This window comes from Drosophila busckii, chromosome 3L, assembly GCF_011750605.1.
Source record: "Drosophila busckii strain San Diego stock center, stock number 13000-0081.31 chromosome 3L, ASM1175060v1, whole genome shotgun sequence".
In the NCBI taxonomy this organism is placed as follows: domain Eukaryota; kingdom Metazoa; phylum Arthropoda; class Insecta; order Diptera; family Drosophilidae; genus Drosophila; species Drosophila busckii.
In genome coordinates, this window is record NC_046606.1 from 12,411,414 (window position 1) to 12,427,031 (window position 15,618).

At 39.6% G+C, this 15,618-nt stretch overlaps 7 protein-coding genes across 8 annotated transcripts in view; 3 read left to right on the top strand and 4 right to left on the bottom strand.

Moving 5' to 3' along the window:
- Positions 1 to 2,072: 2,072 nt before the first annotated feature.
- On the bottom strand, positions 2,073 to 3,535 carry LOC108598905 (leucine-rich repeat-containing protein 59). Its single transcript, XM_017985668.2, has 4 exons — positions 3,346 to 3,535; positions 2,832 to 2,891; positions 2,507 to 2,773; positions 2,073 to 2,451 (listed from the first exon to the last, which is right to left on the bottom strand). The coding sequence occupies exons 1-4, from the start codon at positions 3,451 to 3,453 to the stop codon at positions 2,095 to 2,097; spliced, it is 792 nt and encodes a 263-aa protein (XP_017841157.2). The 5' UTR covers positions 3,454 to 3,535; the 3' UTR covers positions 2,073 to 2,094.
- Positions 3,536 to 3,820: 285 nt separating this feature from the next.
- On the top strand, positions 3,821 to 4,943 carry LOC108598510 (female-specific protein transformer). The gene is made up of 3 exons (XM_017985187.2): positions 3,821 to 3,985; positions 4,116 to 4,495; positions 4,552 to 4,943. Exons 1-3 carry the CDS (start codon positions 3,952 to 3,954, stop codon positions 4,735 to 4,737), a joined length of 600 nt encoding a protein of 199 aa, XP_017840676.1. The 5' UTR covers positions 3,821 to 3,951; the 3' UTR covers positions 4,738 to 4,943.
- Positions 4,944 to 5,093: 150 nt separating this feature from the next.
- LOC108598509 (polycomb group RING finger protein 3) lies at positions 5,094 to 6,166 on the bottom strand. The gene is made up of 4 exons (XM_017985186.2): positions 5,864 to 6,166; positions 5,650 to 5,802; positions 5,309 to 5,592; positions 5,094 to 5,254 (listed from the first exon to the last, which is right to left on the bottom strand). The coding sequence occupies exons 1-4, from the start codon at positions 5,967 to 5,969 to the stop codon at positions 5,129 to 5,131; spliced, it is 669 nt and encodes a 222-aa protein (XP_017840675.1). The 5' UTR covers positions 5,970 to 6,166; the 3' UTR covers positions 5,094 to 5,128.
- A 429-nt stretch (positions 6,167 to 6,595) lies between these two features.
- Positions 6,596 to 8,281, bottom strand: LOC108598925 (PHD finger protein 7). 2 transcript variants are annotated; one of them, XM_017985690.2, is made up of 2 exons: positions 8,104 to 8,281; positions 6,596 to 8,046 (listed from the first exon to the last, which is right to left on the bottom strand). In XM_017985690.2, exons 1-2 carry the CDS (start codon positions 8,266 to 8,268, stop codon positions 6,649 to 6,651), a joined length of 1,563 nt encoding a protein of 520 aa, XP_017841179.2. In that variant the 5' UTR covers positions 8,269 to 8,281; the 3' UTR covers positions 6,596 to 6,648. The 2 variants fall into 2 exon arrangements, with proteins under 2 accessions (XP_017841179.2, XP_033149502.1); XM_033293611.1 differs by having other exon boundaries at positions 6,596 to 8,057; positions 8,104 to 8,153.
- Positions 8,282 to 8,442: 161 nt separating this feature from the next.
- On the top strand, positions 8,443 to 9,609 carry LOC108599978 (dihydropteridine reductase). The gene is made up of 2 exons (XM_017987248.2): positions 8,443 to 8,752; positions 8,838 to 9,609. The coding sequence occupies exons 1-2, from the start codon at positions 8,669 to 8,671 to the stop codon at positions 9,459 to 9,461; spliced, it is 708 nt and encodes a 235-aa protein (XP_017842737.1). The 5' UTR covers positions 8,443 to 8,668; the 3' UTR covers positions 9,462 to 9,609.
- Positions 9,563 to 10,638, bottom strand: LOC108599976 (vesicle transport protein USE1). Its single transcript, XM_017987247.2, has 4 exons — positions 10,396 to 10,638; positions 10,164 to 10,339; positions 9,758 to 10,105; positions 9,563 to 9,655 (listed from the first exon to the last, which is right to left on the bottom strand). Exons 1-4 carry the CDS (start codon positions 10,536 to 10,538, stop codon positions 9,612 to 9,614), a joined length of 711 nt encoding a protein of 236 aa, XP_017842736.1. The 5' UTR covers positions 10,539 to 10,638; the 3' UTR covers positions 9,563 to 9,611.
- A 3,396-nt stretch (positions 10,639 to 14,034) lies between these two features.
- The window catches only part of LOC108599975 (mediator of RNA polymerase II transcription subunit 13), a 21,808-nt gene continuing 20,224 nt past the window's right edge, over positions 14,035 to 15,618 (top strand). Inside the window, 1 exon segment of the mRNA XM_017987246.2 lies at positions 14,035 to 14,159. Coding sequence (XP_017842735.2) covers positions 14,091 to 14,159 — 69 coding nt within the window. The 5' untranslated portion in view covers positions 14,035 to 14,090.

The window sequence follows — 15,618 nt, forward strand, 5'->3', positions numbered from 1 at the left end:
AGCCTTCAACTATGTAAATGAGTAATTTGCATGCATGTGTGTGAGTTATGTGTGCATGTGCATTACACGATATTGATAAGATATCTAAATATCGGTGTGTCACTAAATATTTTATAAAAATATATTTGTTGCTGATAGGAGTATTCATGATTTTTAATTGAAATTAATTACTTCGATGATAAATTGTTCTTCATAAAGTTAATTTCGAAGATGCTACCCCTTAAGGAAAACTTCGTAGCATACAAGACGTGAGAGCACAAACGGCTGAAAGAGAGCAAGAGAGCGTCTTCACATTCGGTTAAAAAGCACGCAGGATAACTGCAGTGCAAGGACTTAAGGCAGTGCAAGTGAGATAGCGCTAGTCAGAGAACTTACCTTGTTAGGAGTAGGGAGGTTGGGTGGGGAAAGGCGCTTAGGCTGACGAAATCTTGTGTGGGACTTTCATAAGCGTTGCCAAAGATTCTGTCGCGCTCTCGTTGCGGAAACACGAAACTTTAAAATAGAAGGAGGGGTAAACAATGTTAGCGACTTGTGGCATTTGCAACACCATCTGATAATGCCTGATAATGTTTAAAATGAAATTGCATCTGCTTTTAGGTACTCGATACAAGTTATTAATGCAGTTTACAATTTTTGTAAAATGGTATTATTTTGCACAGTCATGATGGGTAAACTAAATCATAATGTTCTAGGGATTTCTGTTGTTTAATTAACACTGTTACGAAATTCGCATAGATATCAGAGCAGCTATTCCTGCAAGTCATAATCAATTGACAAACTGACATGAATTGGTTATAAGCCCCAAACTGTCAACAAACACAACTAATTGGTGTGTCGTGTGCTTTTTTATAAAAAAGAAAGTGCTGTATAAACTTTTGCTCGCCTTGACTAATTTGAATAAACCATTATCACTACTATTTTATAATAATAAAAGCATTTTAACGGAAATGATTGTAGGTTATTTATTATAATCTGTTATCGCTAAAACGCATGCCTCAAACAATATACCAAAAATAAACCAATTAACCTGCAGGCAAATATTTTAATTTATTATCAATATTAATAGAACTTTCAAATAAATTATTTATGATTGATATAAGAATAAGTGTTCCCACAAGTGTGCTTCAAAGATATGGTAGTAAAATTCTTGATAAGCCAATAAACCACATTCTTGGCAATCCGTACGAGCTGGAGTGCAAACCAATACAATTAAGTTTGTTAAAATGTAAAATTTTATTCCAAAAATCAGCAAATCTTCTTTTGTATACAATTTATAGCATAATTACGTACAATAAATAATTCATTTAAAATTATATGAAACCATCTGTTTTTGTTTTATTCTTCAGCTTGGAGAGTTAAACGAAAGCTTAGAGATATTATCTCATGCCAACATAAGATTTCAAATCTGTTATAGCATATTAAATCATAAATTCTAATAACATTTAAAATCAGCTTAACTTGAGCTTCTGGGTATGAAATTAAATACATATTAATTGCACAAGAAATTCTTACAGAATGTTTTGTTTTATTATGTGGTAACTGTTATAGAGTTTTAATATAAATTATGTGAGTTTTATGAGCGTGTGAAGCACGTTGACTGTGTCTATAGTTTCTATTTGTGTTTAAAACAGTTTAAAACTGCGTTTCAGTTACTATTGAGTTTAAGTTTGATCTGTTATAGCATTAGTTGACTGAGAGTAGTTTATAGATCTGAGCATGTTTGTGTATTTATGTGGTGTGTGTGTATGAGTGAGAGGTAAAAATTTCTTGCCAATGGACGTACATAAATACTTAAATATATATATTTGTATATTTATATTGTATATGGCAGTACATTGGTGTACATTTGATCAAAGTCGCAGTCGTATAACTTGTTGAGGTGGTCCAGTTGTTGTCCAGTTTATCCAATTCATTACCACACACGCGCTATGCATCCGAATTTTTATACTTATAACACTATTTGAAGCCCCGCGCTTTAGGGCTTCAAATAAATGAATCGTCAGTGCTCCTCGGGCGGTGTGCGGAATTCCGAGATCCAGTCGGTTACGTCTGCAATATCCGAAAGAATTCTTGAACATAATCATGGTATAGTAATCAGCAATCGTTGACAATGAAGAGCAGCATGAAAGTCAGAAGCGATGAGAAGGCAACACCTGAGAGAAATTTAAACCATTTGCCATTTGCAGACTTCTTTTTGGAATTGTGCTTTTGATTGTTTGGTTTGGTGTTGGTGTTAACTGGTTTGATTGTGAGTTCATTTTCGGCTGCAGCTCCTGATTTTTTTGCTTTCAATTTATTGTTTGGTTTGGTCTTTTTAGACTGCTTATTATTATTTGCCTTTGTGCTATTGTTGGAGCTAGAGCTGCCGTCAGCATCCCCAACTGCCGGCGGTGCCATTTGACGCTCTTGAGCTGCCTGGACTTCGTTCTTGTAGTTGACACAGACGCTGACCTGAAATTGCACATGAAAACTTGACTCCACTCAACTCAAGTGTCACTTGACTTACGGTATTCTTGGCCGCTTGTTGACAGTCCTTTAGCGTTGAGCAGCTGCCCACAACTTTCACCCAGGCAGGCGTCAAAGGGTTGCCCTTCAAGTCCAAATAGCGCAGGCGACGCAAGCGTCCAAAACTCAACGGCACATGCTCCAGGCAATTGTTGTACAAGTCCAAGTGTCGCAACTGCTCCAGTTGGCCAAAATCATCGGGCAGAGCGCGTATTTGATTCTTGCTTAGATCAAGCTTGATGAGTCGTGTTAGTGTAGTAAAGTTGCGCTGTTTTTAAAAAAGGTAATTAATACCTTAATTGAGTTTAATAAGCTTTACTACTTACGCCGAGTGTAACCAAACGATTGCTGGACAAATCCAATATACAAACTCGTTTAAACGAAACCTGCGAAGGTTCAAAATAAACTAAAGTGCATGAGTTTTTACTTTAAAACAGGATACCAAAGGAAAAAGAAACCCCCGAAACATAATTTTTTGGACTTTCTCGTGCCAGTGCCGGGGGTGGCATGCTACCAACACAGGCATGTACACACTTCTTCTTAAGTGTAAATGCAATGCAGTCAACGTCAGCGTTAATTGCAAGCCAGCCGCCGACAACCGGCTGCAACAACAACAGCAATGACAGTGGGAACCAACTGGTGTAAGCGAGATAGCTTTATTCACTGACTAGACTTCTGCCAGACGCTTTGTTTGAGTTTGTTGCTGCAGCCATGGGATAGGGGGTGCTGGGCATAATAGGCAGACACAGTTGAGTGCAGTTCAGTCTATGATTTGCTCTGCATTTCTATTATCTTAATTAGTTGCACCCTTACTACACACACACACACACACACACTTACTATTTCACGCACTGGTACTTCCGTTAGTTCCGAGAGGCTTAGATCGCATGTTTCATCATCTATACGCTCTTTTACATTCACCTTCACTTTATCTAGGCTCTTTGGCATTATGGCAACGAATTTTTATTCAGGCTGCAGCACAAACTTCAACGCCAGCTACTCAAAATAAAAACCAAAACACTGCCGGCAAGTGCTGCCAATTTAGCGTTTTTATTGACAGATCTGTCGATTTTTGAAGAGCTTATTCAGGAAAAAATCACAAACAACGTCTATCAAGAAATCTGTCGTTTTTTAGTTATTGAATTGTCATATTTTTTTAGTTTTCATTGCAATTTAACTGCGTTCTCGATTGTATTTTAAGTATGCTAATCAGCTGGTGATAAATTAAAAAAAAAACATGTTTGTTGGCATTAACTTGCGTATCCTGCAGCTTTTTGTCAGCTCGCTTGCCACCGCACTCGGCAACCCTACTGCCTTGTGGTGGCATGTAAATACAGTTGCATCATTTTAACTTATCGATACCTTAGGCCGGTTGCATTTTGTTTTTGTGTTATAAGTGCAAGTCCATGTAGTTTTAATAGCAAGTGCGTAATAAATATAAAAAATATGGATGCAGACAGCAGTTCACGTTCTACAAAAGGTAGTGCTGAAAAGCAGATAGGAGCCCTTTCAAAAAAGATAGCTAAAAAAGAAGCTGTAATTAATGGATAGATTAAAATCGGATGCGCGAAGAACACCAAAGATTGATATGTAATCTGTCTCATCTGTAGATTCTCATGGAAGGCGGCAACAACGCCCACGCAAAGAGGACAAAGTGCCCTACTTTGCAAATGAGGTACGGGAGCGTGATAGAGTGAGAAATCTACGCACCAGAGCAAAGCGGTCTCGTTCAGCAACGCCAAAAAGAGAGGAACAATCACGCTACAAACGACGACAGCGTGACAGATCAAGGACACGGTCGCCACGCAGACGCTCACCTAGTTATGAACGTAGCCGTCATCGCAGTCCCAGCAGAAGCTACAACAGAACCACACAATCGTCTTATCGCAGGCGCAGTCGAAGTCGCAGTCGAAGTCATGGACGCTCGCGTACTCCTAGAATAATTACTGTACCAGTGCCAGTGCCTGCAACTGATTATCCTTTTGCCTATGTTTGCATAGATTTATGCTTATTCTGTGAGCATGTAATAACTTTCTTCATTTACAGGGCTGGCCTGCTCCACGACAGCCATTTAATCCGATGTATGCGCCAATGCCCTATGGCATGAATCCGCGGCAAATGACTCCTTACTTTGCACCTTATCCACGGCCTCCGCCTTTCAGATACAGATCGGGTCCCTTTCAACCGCATCCACGCTTCAGCTATAGAAATGATCGTAGACCGACGCATTAAACTTGAGCGCATCACATCAATAGCGTTAACGTATCATTAAGAACTAAAATCCATTAAAGAGACAATCCAAGAAAATTAAGGATTCAACTTACTCATCTAATTTGTCTGCAACTCTCGAGTTTATACATAATTACAAATTTATTTACTCAACTGCTATATACATTCGTGTGTTTGTACATGAAAATAATAAATATAAATGAGACTAAGTTAAAATCATAAAAAAAATATTCTTTACAGTACACCACAATACATTTGATTAAATCAGAAATAGTACACCGAAGAGGTTACTATTAAAGGACTTACGACTTGCAATTTACAGTTACACATATGCAAGGACTTATTCAATAGAGTATTAATAAATTATACAAAAAAAATAGTTCACTTTAGTGTGTTAAAGCTCGACTCGTGGACGAAACTGTAAGCGCAACGGCGGATCTCTGAAACGCCAACGAGTGACATAAACAAACTTCAACGTGTGGTCCTTGCCCAGCAGCTCTTCGTTGCATAAAATATCAATCTGCAAGTAGAATAGGCATAAACAATTGTAAGATGCGTATATCTCAGTTACTACCTCTCGATATTTTTCTATGCCGTTTAATATCTTCTTGGCGACAAGCTTTTTCAAGTGTGTGATGGTGGCCTGGGAACTGCAGCGTATAAAACGCCTTTGCAGATTCTTAAAATTATTGCTAATGCACTCGAGACACACGTTGACCTGCTCATCTAGTCGATGGAAATCGGATTCAGCGTGGGCTTCCATAACCTTTTCATTGTCTTCTTCGTGATTTTGCGTAATATCCTTTGGACATGGCATATTTCGACTCTTGTAGAAGTCACGCTCGCGTCGCGATTCATCTGCATAGCAAAAACATTAAACAATGTCCAAATTTATAAACAATTTAGTTGGATTACCTTCTTGCAGCTTAGGCACCAATTTATAAACAATGTCCTGCATGGTGCGGTCAAAGCTTATGTACTGAAGCGGGTGTGACTGATGTATTATGTTATCGCAGGTGGGGCAGGTTTTCTTTTCCTCCAGGTGCTTGACCAGGCAGCTCTTGCAAACTGCCAACAATAACAATTTTATTAATTAATTGAATTTTTGCCCGCTTTTATTAAGACTCACATGTGTGTAGACACTCAGTCACTGTGGTCGCATCTATGAAGTAGCCGCCGCAGATTTTGCACGTTATGTGCGGATTAATGGTTTTTAATTTAACACGTCGCTCCATTTTTCAGACCGATTTCAGTTTCTTATGAAATAAACACAAGTTCCCCGAATAAAAGTTATCTTTCGTGTCTGCCTCGCTCCCCGGGCGTAGTATATGCTCTTAAGTGTCTAAATAAAAGTTATTTTACCACAAAACACACAATAATTCTAAATATTTATAACAAATAAAATCACGACAATTTGTTGAGCAGGGTTGCCCAATTGTGAAAGCAGCAACATACAAATTTTCTTATCGAAATCGCCCATGACTTTTTCTAGCCGGTGTAGTGTGTCATTGGCAGTATTTATTAAACTATGGTCACACTTTTGGTATATTATTATCAATTAATTGTTTACTTTATTGGCAGTTTTGCAATTGGAAACTTACTTAATTTAATATGTTTACAAAAATTAAGCTGTAACATTATTTTATTAAGTACTGAACTAAAATGTGATTTTAAAATTAACGGCGTGCACTGTGAATGTTTAACATTGTTTGAATGTAGAGTTGCCGGACTATCTACATACATACATATTTCTGGTTCATTTTCAAAATGTTACTAGTCACGAAATTTGGCTTATTTAATGTTATTTTTAACTTTGGATATAACTTTTTTTTTTATTAGTCTTAAGCAGAAACATAAGGTGGCCACCTATTTAATGATATTGTTCATACGTACAATAATAATAGATATAAGATCTTAAGTTTTAAATTCATCAATGCGATCAAATATCCCTCGACTACTATCACGAAACCAAATGTCCTCTTTAGTTATTTTCACCTGCATTAATGCTGCTTCCGTGCGATCCTTGATGCGGGCATCCTCCAGAGCAAAGCGCAAGTACAATGTGCCTGTTATCATTTCAGTTTCACTAGGCTCATGCTCATAAATAGCTAACACGAAGTAGTTTTCAGCTTCAAAACATTGACGAAGCAATAAAGGTGGGTCCAATGATGTCTTCCGAAGCTCAACATTGGTTAAGTTCTCAGTCTCAATCGCGGCGTTAATATCCAGATTATGCTGCAGATTCAAATCAGGGGTCGATTGAAAATCAAAGCTGTCACTATATCTGCTTACTGAAGAAACATGTTCCACTGGCAGAAGAGTAGGTGAGCCAATAATTGGTGTTTTCTCCGACACTGGCATATTAGATTCTCTCTGACTTGGTATTACCGTAATGATACTGGTATCAGAAACACTGTCTTCATTTGACGGCAATGTAGGCTCCTCTGTGGGCATAAGAGTGTTGGATGTCTTGGGTAAATAAAATGATTCATCAAGTTCATTCGCAGACTTTGGCAAGGAACTTTTGTTAGCCGTTTTGTCTTTATCTGTACTCAGAAATTTCTTTTCAGTATCAGTGCATAAATCACATTTGAATTCGTGTTGTTCAGATGTAACACTTCGTGGCAGTTGGGTTTTGCCAATGAGGCATTTGTAGTGCGTGCCTACGGCGGCGCACATTTTACAGAGCAACACATGCCAGGAGTTCTTGTTGCAGTCACGCCCATGGGGACAGAGGCACTTCTCTTGATCGCAGCGCAGCGATCGGCGATGCAGCTCACTGTATGCATCCGGATTTCGTTCCCATTCAGCATCGCGATCAGGCACAAATATGGATTGTTGCTTAATTGTGTTGCGGAACTTCTCATCTCGGCACCAGAGGCAACGTAGATAATAGCCTGAGGCAATGGCATACCGACGCATGCATAGACGATGAGCAAATCCTTTGCGACAACAGTCGCCGTACGAGACGGCGTTTAATTTAAATGAGCTGATGATGCGAAAGCAAATGTCACACTGTTTCAAGCTTGGTGGATCAGCGATCAGCTGGCGTTGATAGTCATTAAGTGGAGCACAGCCTTCGCAGTAGCTACGAAAATCATCACAAAAATAAAATGCGCAATTGCTCTCCATGCCGCAGGCTACATGAAAAACATCATTGCAGGTATGGCAGTGAACGCTGGCTCCATTTTCGTGGCAAAAAATGCATTTGCGAAGCTGTGCATTCGCTATCTCTGCACGTATGTCACGCAATAGAAAGCCAAGTATACCTTGAGAGTCGCCGCCTCGTTGTTGCAAATTAGTCGACAGCAGCTGCAAGAAATCTGCGGGAAATTAACAAAAGCATTAACAAGTTCTCCTCACACGTACCAAACAATAATAATGAACGGTTACATTCTGCTTTTTCATCCAGTCGCCTAATAGTAAAACCTCATTTTCATTGTCTTCAGTTTGCATGCAACATATGTCGCATTTCATCGTTTCTAGTGTATAACATTTATTAATATATACTCCTTTTTTTAAATTGCACGCCATTGACAACAGCTGTGGACTGTGATTATTTTGAATTAAGTACTGGATGTGGGATAAAATCGATAGGTTGAGATAGTGACTGCGATAGTTTTTTACCTCTGTGCAGCTCTGACAGCATTGTATGCTAGATGACAGTTGGCAAACGTATTGATTTTTGCAACTTGTTGCTTGTTTTGAAAAAAGATTAATGCTAATTTAGTACGTACACCAGTTAAACAACATAGCAAGCAATTACCGGTGTGTTTTACGACTTGTCAAAAGCAACAAACCGGATTTCAGGCCAAAAACCCCATACGTAAAAGCGAACAGTCAGCGTTTAGCGCATATTTCGAGTCATACTCATTCAACAACTGAGATTTTCTGATTCAGATTCTTTTCAAAGTTCAAACTGGCAGCACGTATTATGTCCGCAGGTCGCGTTGTTGTTTACGGTGGCAAGGGCGCCATGGGTTCGGCGCTCGTTGAGCATTTGAAATCCAACAAATATGTAAGTGCGCTACGCCTTTCACTTTTAATTGTTAATTGGTTATTATTTTTTTCCCAAAACCTTCAAATTGCGATTTCTCTTTCAGTGGGTTGGGAGCATTGATCTAAGCGAAAATGAGAAGGCTGATCTCAGTGTGGTGGTGCCACGCGATGCCAGCTGGGAGGAGCAAGAGACAGAGATTGTGTGCAAGGTCGGAGAGTCCCTGGCCGGTGAGAAGCTGGATGCTGTCATTTGCGTAGCAGGCGGCTGGGCTGGTGGTAATGCCAAGAAAGACTTAGCAAAGAACGCGGATCTCATGTGGCGCCAAAGCGTTTGGACATCCAGCATTTCAGCCACTTTGGCTGCACAGTATCTCAAGGAAGGCGGTGTGTTGGCCTTAACAGGCGCCAAACCAGCACTGGAGGGTACACCCGGCATGATTGGCTACGGCATGGCCAAGGCAGCAGTGCATCAATTGACACGCTCGCTGGCGGGCGAGAAATCCGGTTTGCCAAACGATGCGCTCGTGGTGTCCATACTGCCAGTAACACTAGATACTCCTATGAATCGCAAATGGATGCCTAATGGAGATTTCGGAACTTGGACGCCGCTGAGCTTTGTGGCCGAGCTGTTCTGCAAGTGGATCAAGGCCGAGGAGCGTCCAAAGACAGGTGCGCTGTTGCAGCTCATTACCACCAACGGTGTCACTGAGCTGATACCAGCCAACTAAATCCCGCTCAAAACACAATTTACCACTTAAAATATAAACTGCTTAAGCTTTATAAAGAAGAAAAACTATAAATAAATTGCTTGCTGCATGCGTTTAATAGTCTTAGGGGGCTGAGGATAACCTATTGAACCTTGATAACGCCACACAAGCTTACGTCTTTTTCTTTTTCATTATCTTCATGAACAGCACCATGCCTGTAATTTATATTAATAATAACAAATTATAAGCAATAGTATCAGGGGTTAACTCATGATTAACAAACGAAACGACTGAACTTTAAAAGAAATATCTCTCACCTATGAAAACAACAATCACAAAGACAAACATAAGCCAGAGCCAGCATTTGTAAGCCTTTTTTGAGTGCTGCTCCAGCTTCTCTGCCTCCTTGCCCAGCGAATTGATATTCTTATCCGCCATTCCCGTGGAGCGTGAAACTATCTCCGTGTCGCGCTTTAGGATGCGGTTAGCTGTCTCGGTTTGCTCCTTTAGGTTGCGTGTTAGGGAGAGCATATGCTCGGTGATCTTCTCCTGCGCATTATTGTAATACTTGACAGCCTCGTTCATGTTGTCGCCATTTGTGGCGTTCTCATCCACACCAGTGGCTGATTCGTCGGCGCCTCGTCGCCGCCGTAGCGTATCCCCATCTATAGCATGTTTTCAAGTGAATTATTAAATTAGATTATTATATGTTTTTTATATTACCCTGTAGTAATTCCTGTCGCAGCGCATTGTGTTTACTTGTATTCTGCAGCTGACGCATCTCTTGCAACGCAATCTCTCCAGTAGCTCCTGTACCAACTTTAGGGGTGTAGCCCGTTGTCAGCATCAAAGCTTCAAGACGCTCTCTGTAGCCGGGTATACGGGTAGCGCTCTGTGCACTGTGCATTGGAAGTTTGAGTTTCTCATTGGAATGCCATTTGGATTTACAACTCACTCATCCATCGCCGCCAGCTCAGCAATCATTGTGTCCAGCGATTTGAGAAACTTCTGTAGCCGCCAGTAGTTGTCCTTGCTTTTGGCCAGCTCCTCGCAGTTAATCAGCAAGGTGCGTATGTTCACATTTAATTTTGTTGCCATTTTACAAATAAAAACATTAATTTACAGAATTAATCTATGCCCCCGTCCAATTTGGTCACATTAACAGGAGCATAACATTTTTGCTCACATTAACAGTCGCATAACAGATTCATCCGGACTTTTCGCTCGCACACTAGCTTTGGAGGATGATACGTGCTAGTTGCATTACAATATTTTCATCTCGTTTGCACCATTGGGAATGCATAACACTGTACTGCTCGCACGTTTTGACACAACTCTAATCAACAATTCTAATGCGGAACAACGCGCCGGTTGAATCTGATTTAATAATATAAAAAAAATTAATAATAATATAATATGTTTGATTAAAATGTTGAGTATGTGTTTTGGCGAGTGGCAGAAAAGAAAAAGTTAATACTTAATGTTATTAAAGTCAAAGAAATGCGATAAATATATCTTTGCATATGTATGTATGCACATACATACAGAAGTGAATATGTGTTGCGAGTGAAAAATAAGAGAAAGAAAGCGCAAAGCGAAGCAAAAGAAAAGTATAACAATTTAAAATGAAAGCAAGTAAATTAAACAGCGCGACAGTTTAATAGTCGAACATAAAGATATATGTACATACTGCATTTAACTGCATTTAAATATTTCCGCAACAGCTTTTAATGACCGTGTTGTTGCTGTTTGCCGCTGTATATGTGTGTCTATATGTGAATGTGTGTGCGTGATAAACTGACAAAAGTACCAACTTTAGCGCAAACTTAATCAAGTGCAAAGGAAAAAGTTATGAAGTTGAAGTTGTAGCGAAAAACAATGCAAAATAGAATAATATAAAATGTGTGTGTGTACCACACAATCGAAAGAAAACCTTTTAAAATATAAAAGTGGTTGCTCGCGTCACTGCTACCTATAAATTTGTAAGAGTGTGTGTGTCTATACATAAATGTACATTAATATGTAGGTGCGTTTGTCACTGGCCATGTGTGTGTGTGTGTGAATTGAATGCGAGAGGAATTCTGTCTATGTATCACGTTTCGCACTCTACATATATATGTATGTATGTCTGCATAGTGTTGAGTAGTGCATAAAACATGAAACGCTCAGATTTAGTAAAGATTTCTGAGGTAGTATATAATCAGAAATTGGGTTTGAGCTGTGCAGTTAAAGATCGACGCCCACGCCATTGCAGTGGCGAAATTTCCTTTTTTTTCTTTTTGCAATGCTCTGACTCTGGCCATTTTGTCTGCGCCATATTCGACCAAATCGATCTGGTTACTCTCCGGTTTTTTTTTTGTAAGTTGCATCCCCAAGCAGCCAGCATTCAAGTTGAGGGCGATGCACAATAAAAGAGAGAGAGAGAGCGCGCGATTGCGAGAGGCGTTTCACACACACAAACACACACGCATATGCTTGAATAAAAACAAACTTGTTTGGACGCGCTTCTCTCGCTACTCGTTGCTACTCTGTGTCTTTCTCTCTCAAAGCAAAAGCAAAGCTAGGCGAGCGAAATTTCCATTGTGTGTGGCGATGTCGTCGGTTTGTCGTTGCCAGCCAGCCAGCCCGCAGTAGCACCGCAGCAGAAACGGTCTCGCAGTCGGTTTAAAATTTTCTGACTCGTCATTTGGTGTTGTGCGAAAAGCGAGAAAAACGTATGCATATAATAATATATACATTTGTATGTATTTAAAAGTGTGTGCCTATATTGAGTAATAAATTATAAATAATGTGTATTTAAGAAATCGCAGAATGCGAATGCAGTGCAAGGTGCAAGTTCGATACAAATAGATTAGCAATATTTAATCAAGTCGCGGTGACATCTCAGTCTGCGTGTATGTGTGCGTTAGTGCGTGTTTCTGTGTGTATGTGAGTGCCATTTTAAGCACAAAACTCATTACAATTTATTATTACTCATCTGCTGCCGCTGGTGCTGTTTCTTAGCGAGAGAGTGACACAAAGTAGCAATATTTATTATATCTTTTTCTTTTATTTTTCTGTATTTTGAGCAAAGTGTTTGATAAATTGCTAAATACGAAAGATGTATACAGAAAATATGCGAGTGGAAAATCACCGTTAGTTTTCGGCATCCAGACGCTCTTAACGACGCATTTATACATACTACAATTGTATGCATATATTTGCTCGATTTAAACTGTAGCTAAAAAACTACCTACATATTTTAATATATTTTTTTGTCTACATCAACGATTAACGAAAACCCAACGACTTTCATCGTCGTCGTCGTCGCTCTGTCGTGCGTCGGTGTTTATATATGTATATAAATATACATATAAGCATGTGTGTGTGTATATTTAGTGTGACTGTGTGTTGGTAACTCGCTCGCTTGCACAAAAACACAAACACCAACACACGCACACACACAAAGCATCCCAGCAGTAGTCGTAGTCAGTCACGTCGACTGCGCGCCTTGAAAAAAAGTCAATTTTTGTGTCTGGGCGCTCTCTTATGTTTGCGCTCTCTTTCGGCATTGCTCTCACAGTTATTGAAATGAATGGACAGTGGTTTTGAGTAGAGCTGCTGCTGCTAGCGGCCGTCCACCCTTGTAATTACCGTACATATACATACATATGTATAACTGTTTGATTGTGTGTGTGTGTGAGAGAGTGTGTGTATGTGTGCCTATGCGTATGCGAGAGCAACAAATAAGCAGCAGCAGCAGCAAGCCTAAAAACAATAAGACAAAAAAACGTTAAAAACACAAAATTGTTTTTCATTGTCGTGTGCCTGACTATGAGTAAATGTTTGTGAGTGTGTGTGTGTGTGTAGTGCAAATCGCAGTTAAGCCGCAGTTTGTATTTAAGCGTGCGCTCTTTTTTTTTGTTTTGCTATCTCGCTCTGATGTAAACTTGATGATGTTGCTGATTTCGAAATTGATTTAACTAAGCGTGTTTCGGTGTCATTTAAATTCGTGTTTTGGAAGCGCGCAACAAAACAAAACAATTGCAATCAAAAACAACAACTAAATGTATCTAATTCTCTAATCATTCTCATTTACATGTCACTAATAAACTAATAATAACAAAATAATAAAAAACACACACAACACAACAACGAATAAAATGATCAAGTGCCGCTATATGAATGTTTGTGCGAAGTGCATTCAAAATAGCTAGAAAATACATACATAAATTATAATAATACATAATTGCAAACGCTAATTGTTGCCTCGCGTATTCAACGTATTCTTTGTGCTCGTTTCTTGTTTTTGTTTCACTCTACTCAACGCCAAAGTAGCTGTAAATTGCAACAGCTGCACAATTACGAAAATTCAACAGCAACAAAAGCAACAACAACAAGCAACAACAACAAGCAACTCGATTCTGTAACTGTGTGCGTAAACGTGCAACTGTGTGTGTTATTATGTGTATGTAGTTTTTTGTATCTCTGTGCATGTCAATAATAAAAAGCAAAGCGTATCAATACACAAACAAATGTGCAAATAATAATCAGCAAGAGTATAAACAAATGACTAGAATATTTTACAAATACATTCACACAAACACACACATACATGCTTAAAAAAATGTGGTGCTGTTGTTGTGCAAATCAAGCAAGAAGCCAAGAACTATGACGCATCAAAATCATCAGACTAACGGCGCTAGTTTGGAGGATTGCCATACAAACTTTTATGCCTTGGTAAGTACATTTCTATTTTGTCTTTTTGCACCACTGTACAGAGATCTAGGTCAGTGACAGTTGCGTTGACCAATCGTACGCCCACCCACTCGCAACATTCAGTTGTTGATCAGCAGTTGTTGTTGTACCTGATGTACAAATGTACATCAAATTCTCACGTTATAACGTTATTTTCACCTTTTTTCGAAATAAAATCAAAGCAAAGACGACGGTACACAAAAAGCGGAACTATGTTTTGTGAGTGGGAAATACAACAGAGAAGACAAGAAAATCGAGAAGTAGCAACATACAAAACTTGTGTATATATGTATATGTACTACATGCGGCAACTATGGCCGGTCATAACAGGTTCTTTAGGCGACTAGTTGGCCGGGTCATGCCGTTTCTTTCACACATGCACATACATTGTATGTATGTGTGTGTATCTGTGTGTGTAGTGCTCTGATAGTGACATATTTCTTTAATGAATCTCACTCAGATACAAGTCCAAAGCCAGACAACAACATTTCACACAAACACACATAGTGTGGAAAATAAGAAAAAGAAAAGCTACACTCCAAGTCAAATGTGCTTTGGGCGCTCCAGCGACCTACCCCAAAGGCGACATACAAAAAAAGTAGAAGTAGCAGTACAGCATTTGTAGTCGTCTTAGCAACAGCACAAATCAAAGCGACCAATCCAAGACGCAAGCCAGAACCTGACAAATAACACAAAACAAACTGCCGAAAAACTTGTCTCTGAGCACAAAGCAAGCGCGAGTGCGAGGAAGAGTGAGAAAGAGTAAGAGAGCCGAGAGCGTAAGCGCGCCAGAGAGCAACAATGAAAATAAAAAGTCTGCTTGAACTTGGGAGGCACGCGCGCGTGAACAAACACTAGCAAAGCGTGTCAGCATGATAACACTAAAAGAGTGAGCACCAAGAAGCAAGCGATATTGAGATAGATAGAGAGAAAGAGAGACAGAAGACGAGCCAATGGCTCAGACGGGTGCATGCAAATATGGCCCATAGGCGAAACGAGCGCAAAAGACCCGAAGCCAAAGCTTCATATGTGTGTGTGTATTAGAGAATTTGAGCATGAAAATTGCAAAACCCACACATAGATACACGTAAGCTTGCGTGTGTGCGTGCAGCGAGACGCCGCTGACGTCGGCAGATAAAAAAGACAAGCCAGCCAAGTGAAGCTATTGTTGTTGTTATTGTTATTGGTGTGTGGAATGATGACAATGTTGAAAAACGCTAAACAGAGACAGCCGCTTTAAGCTGACGTAGAGGGGTGTGTGTGTGTGTGGCTTAGTGGGAGGGGCTGAGGAGGTTTTTAGCTACACAAAAGTAAAAGCCAATAAACATGTTGAGGCACACAGAGACACACTCACACTCAGATATTCAAAAAAGTAGCGAGTTGTAAAAACGAGAGCGAAAATGAAAACACAAAAAATCGCGATACCGAAATACGAAATCAA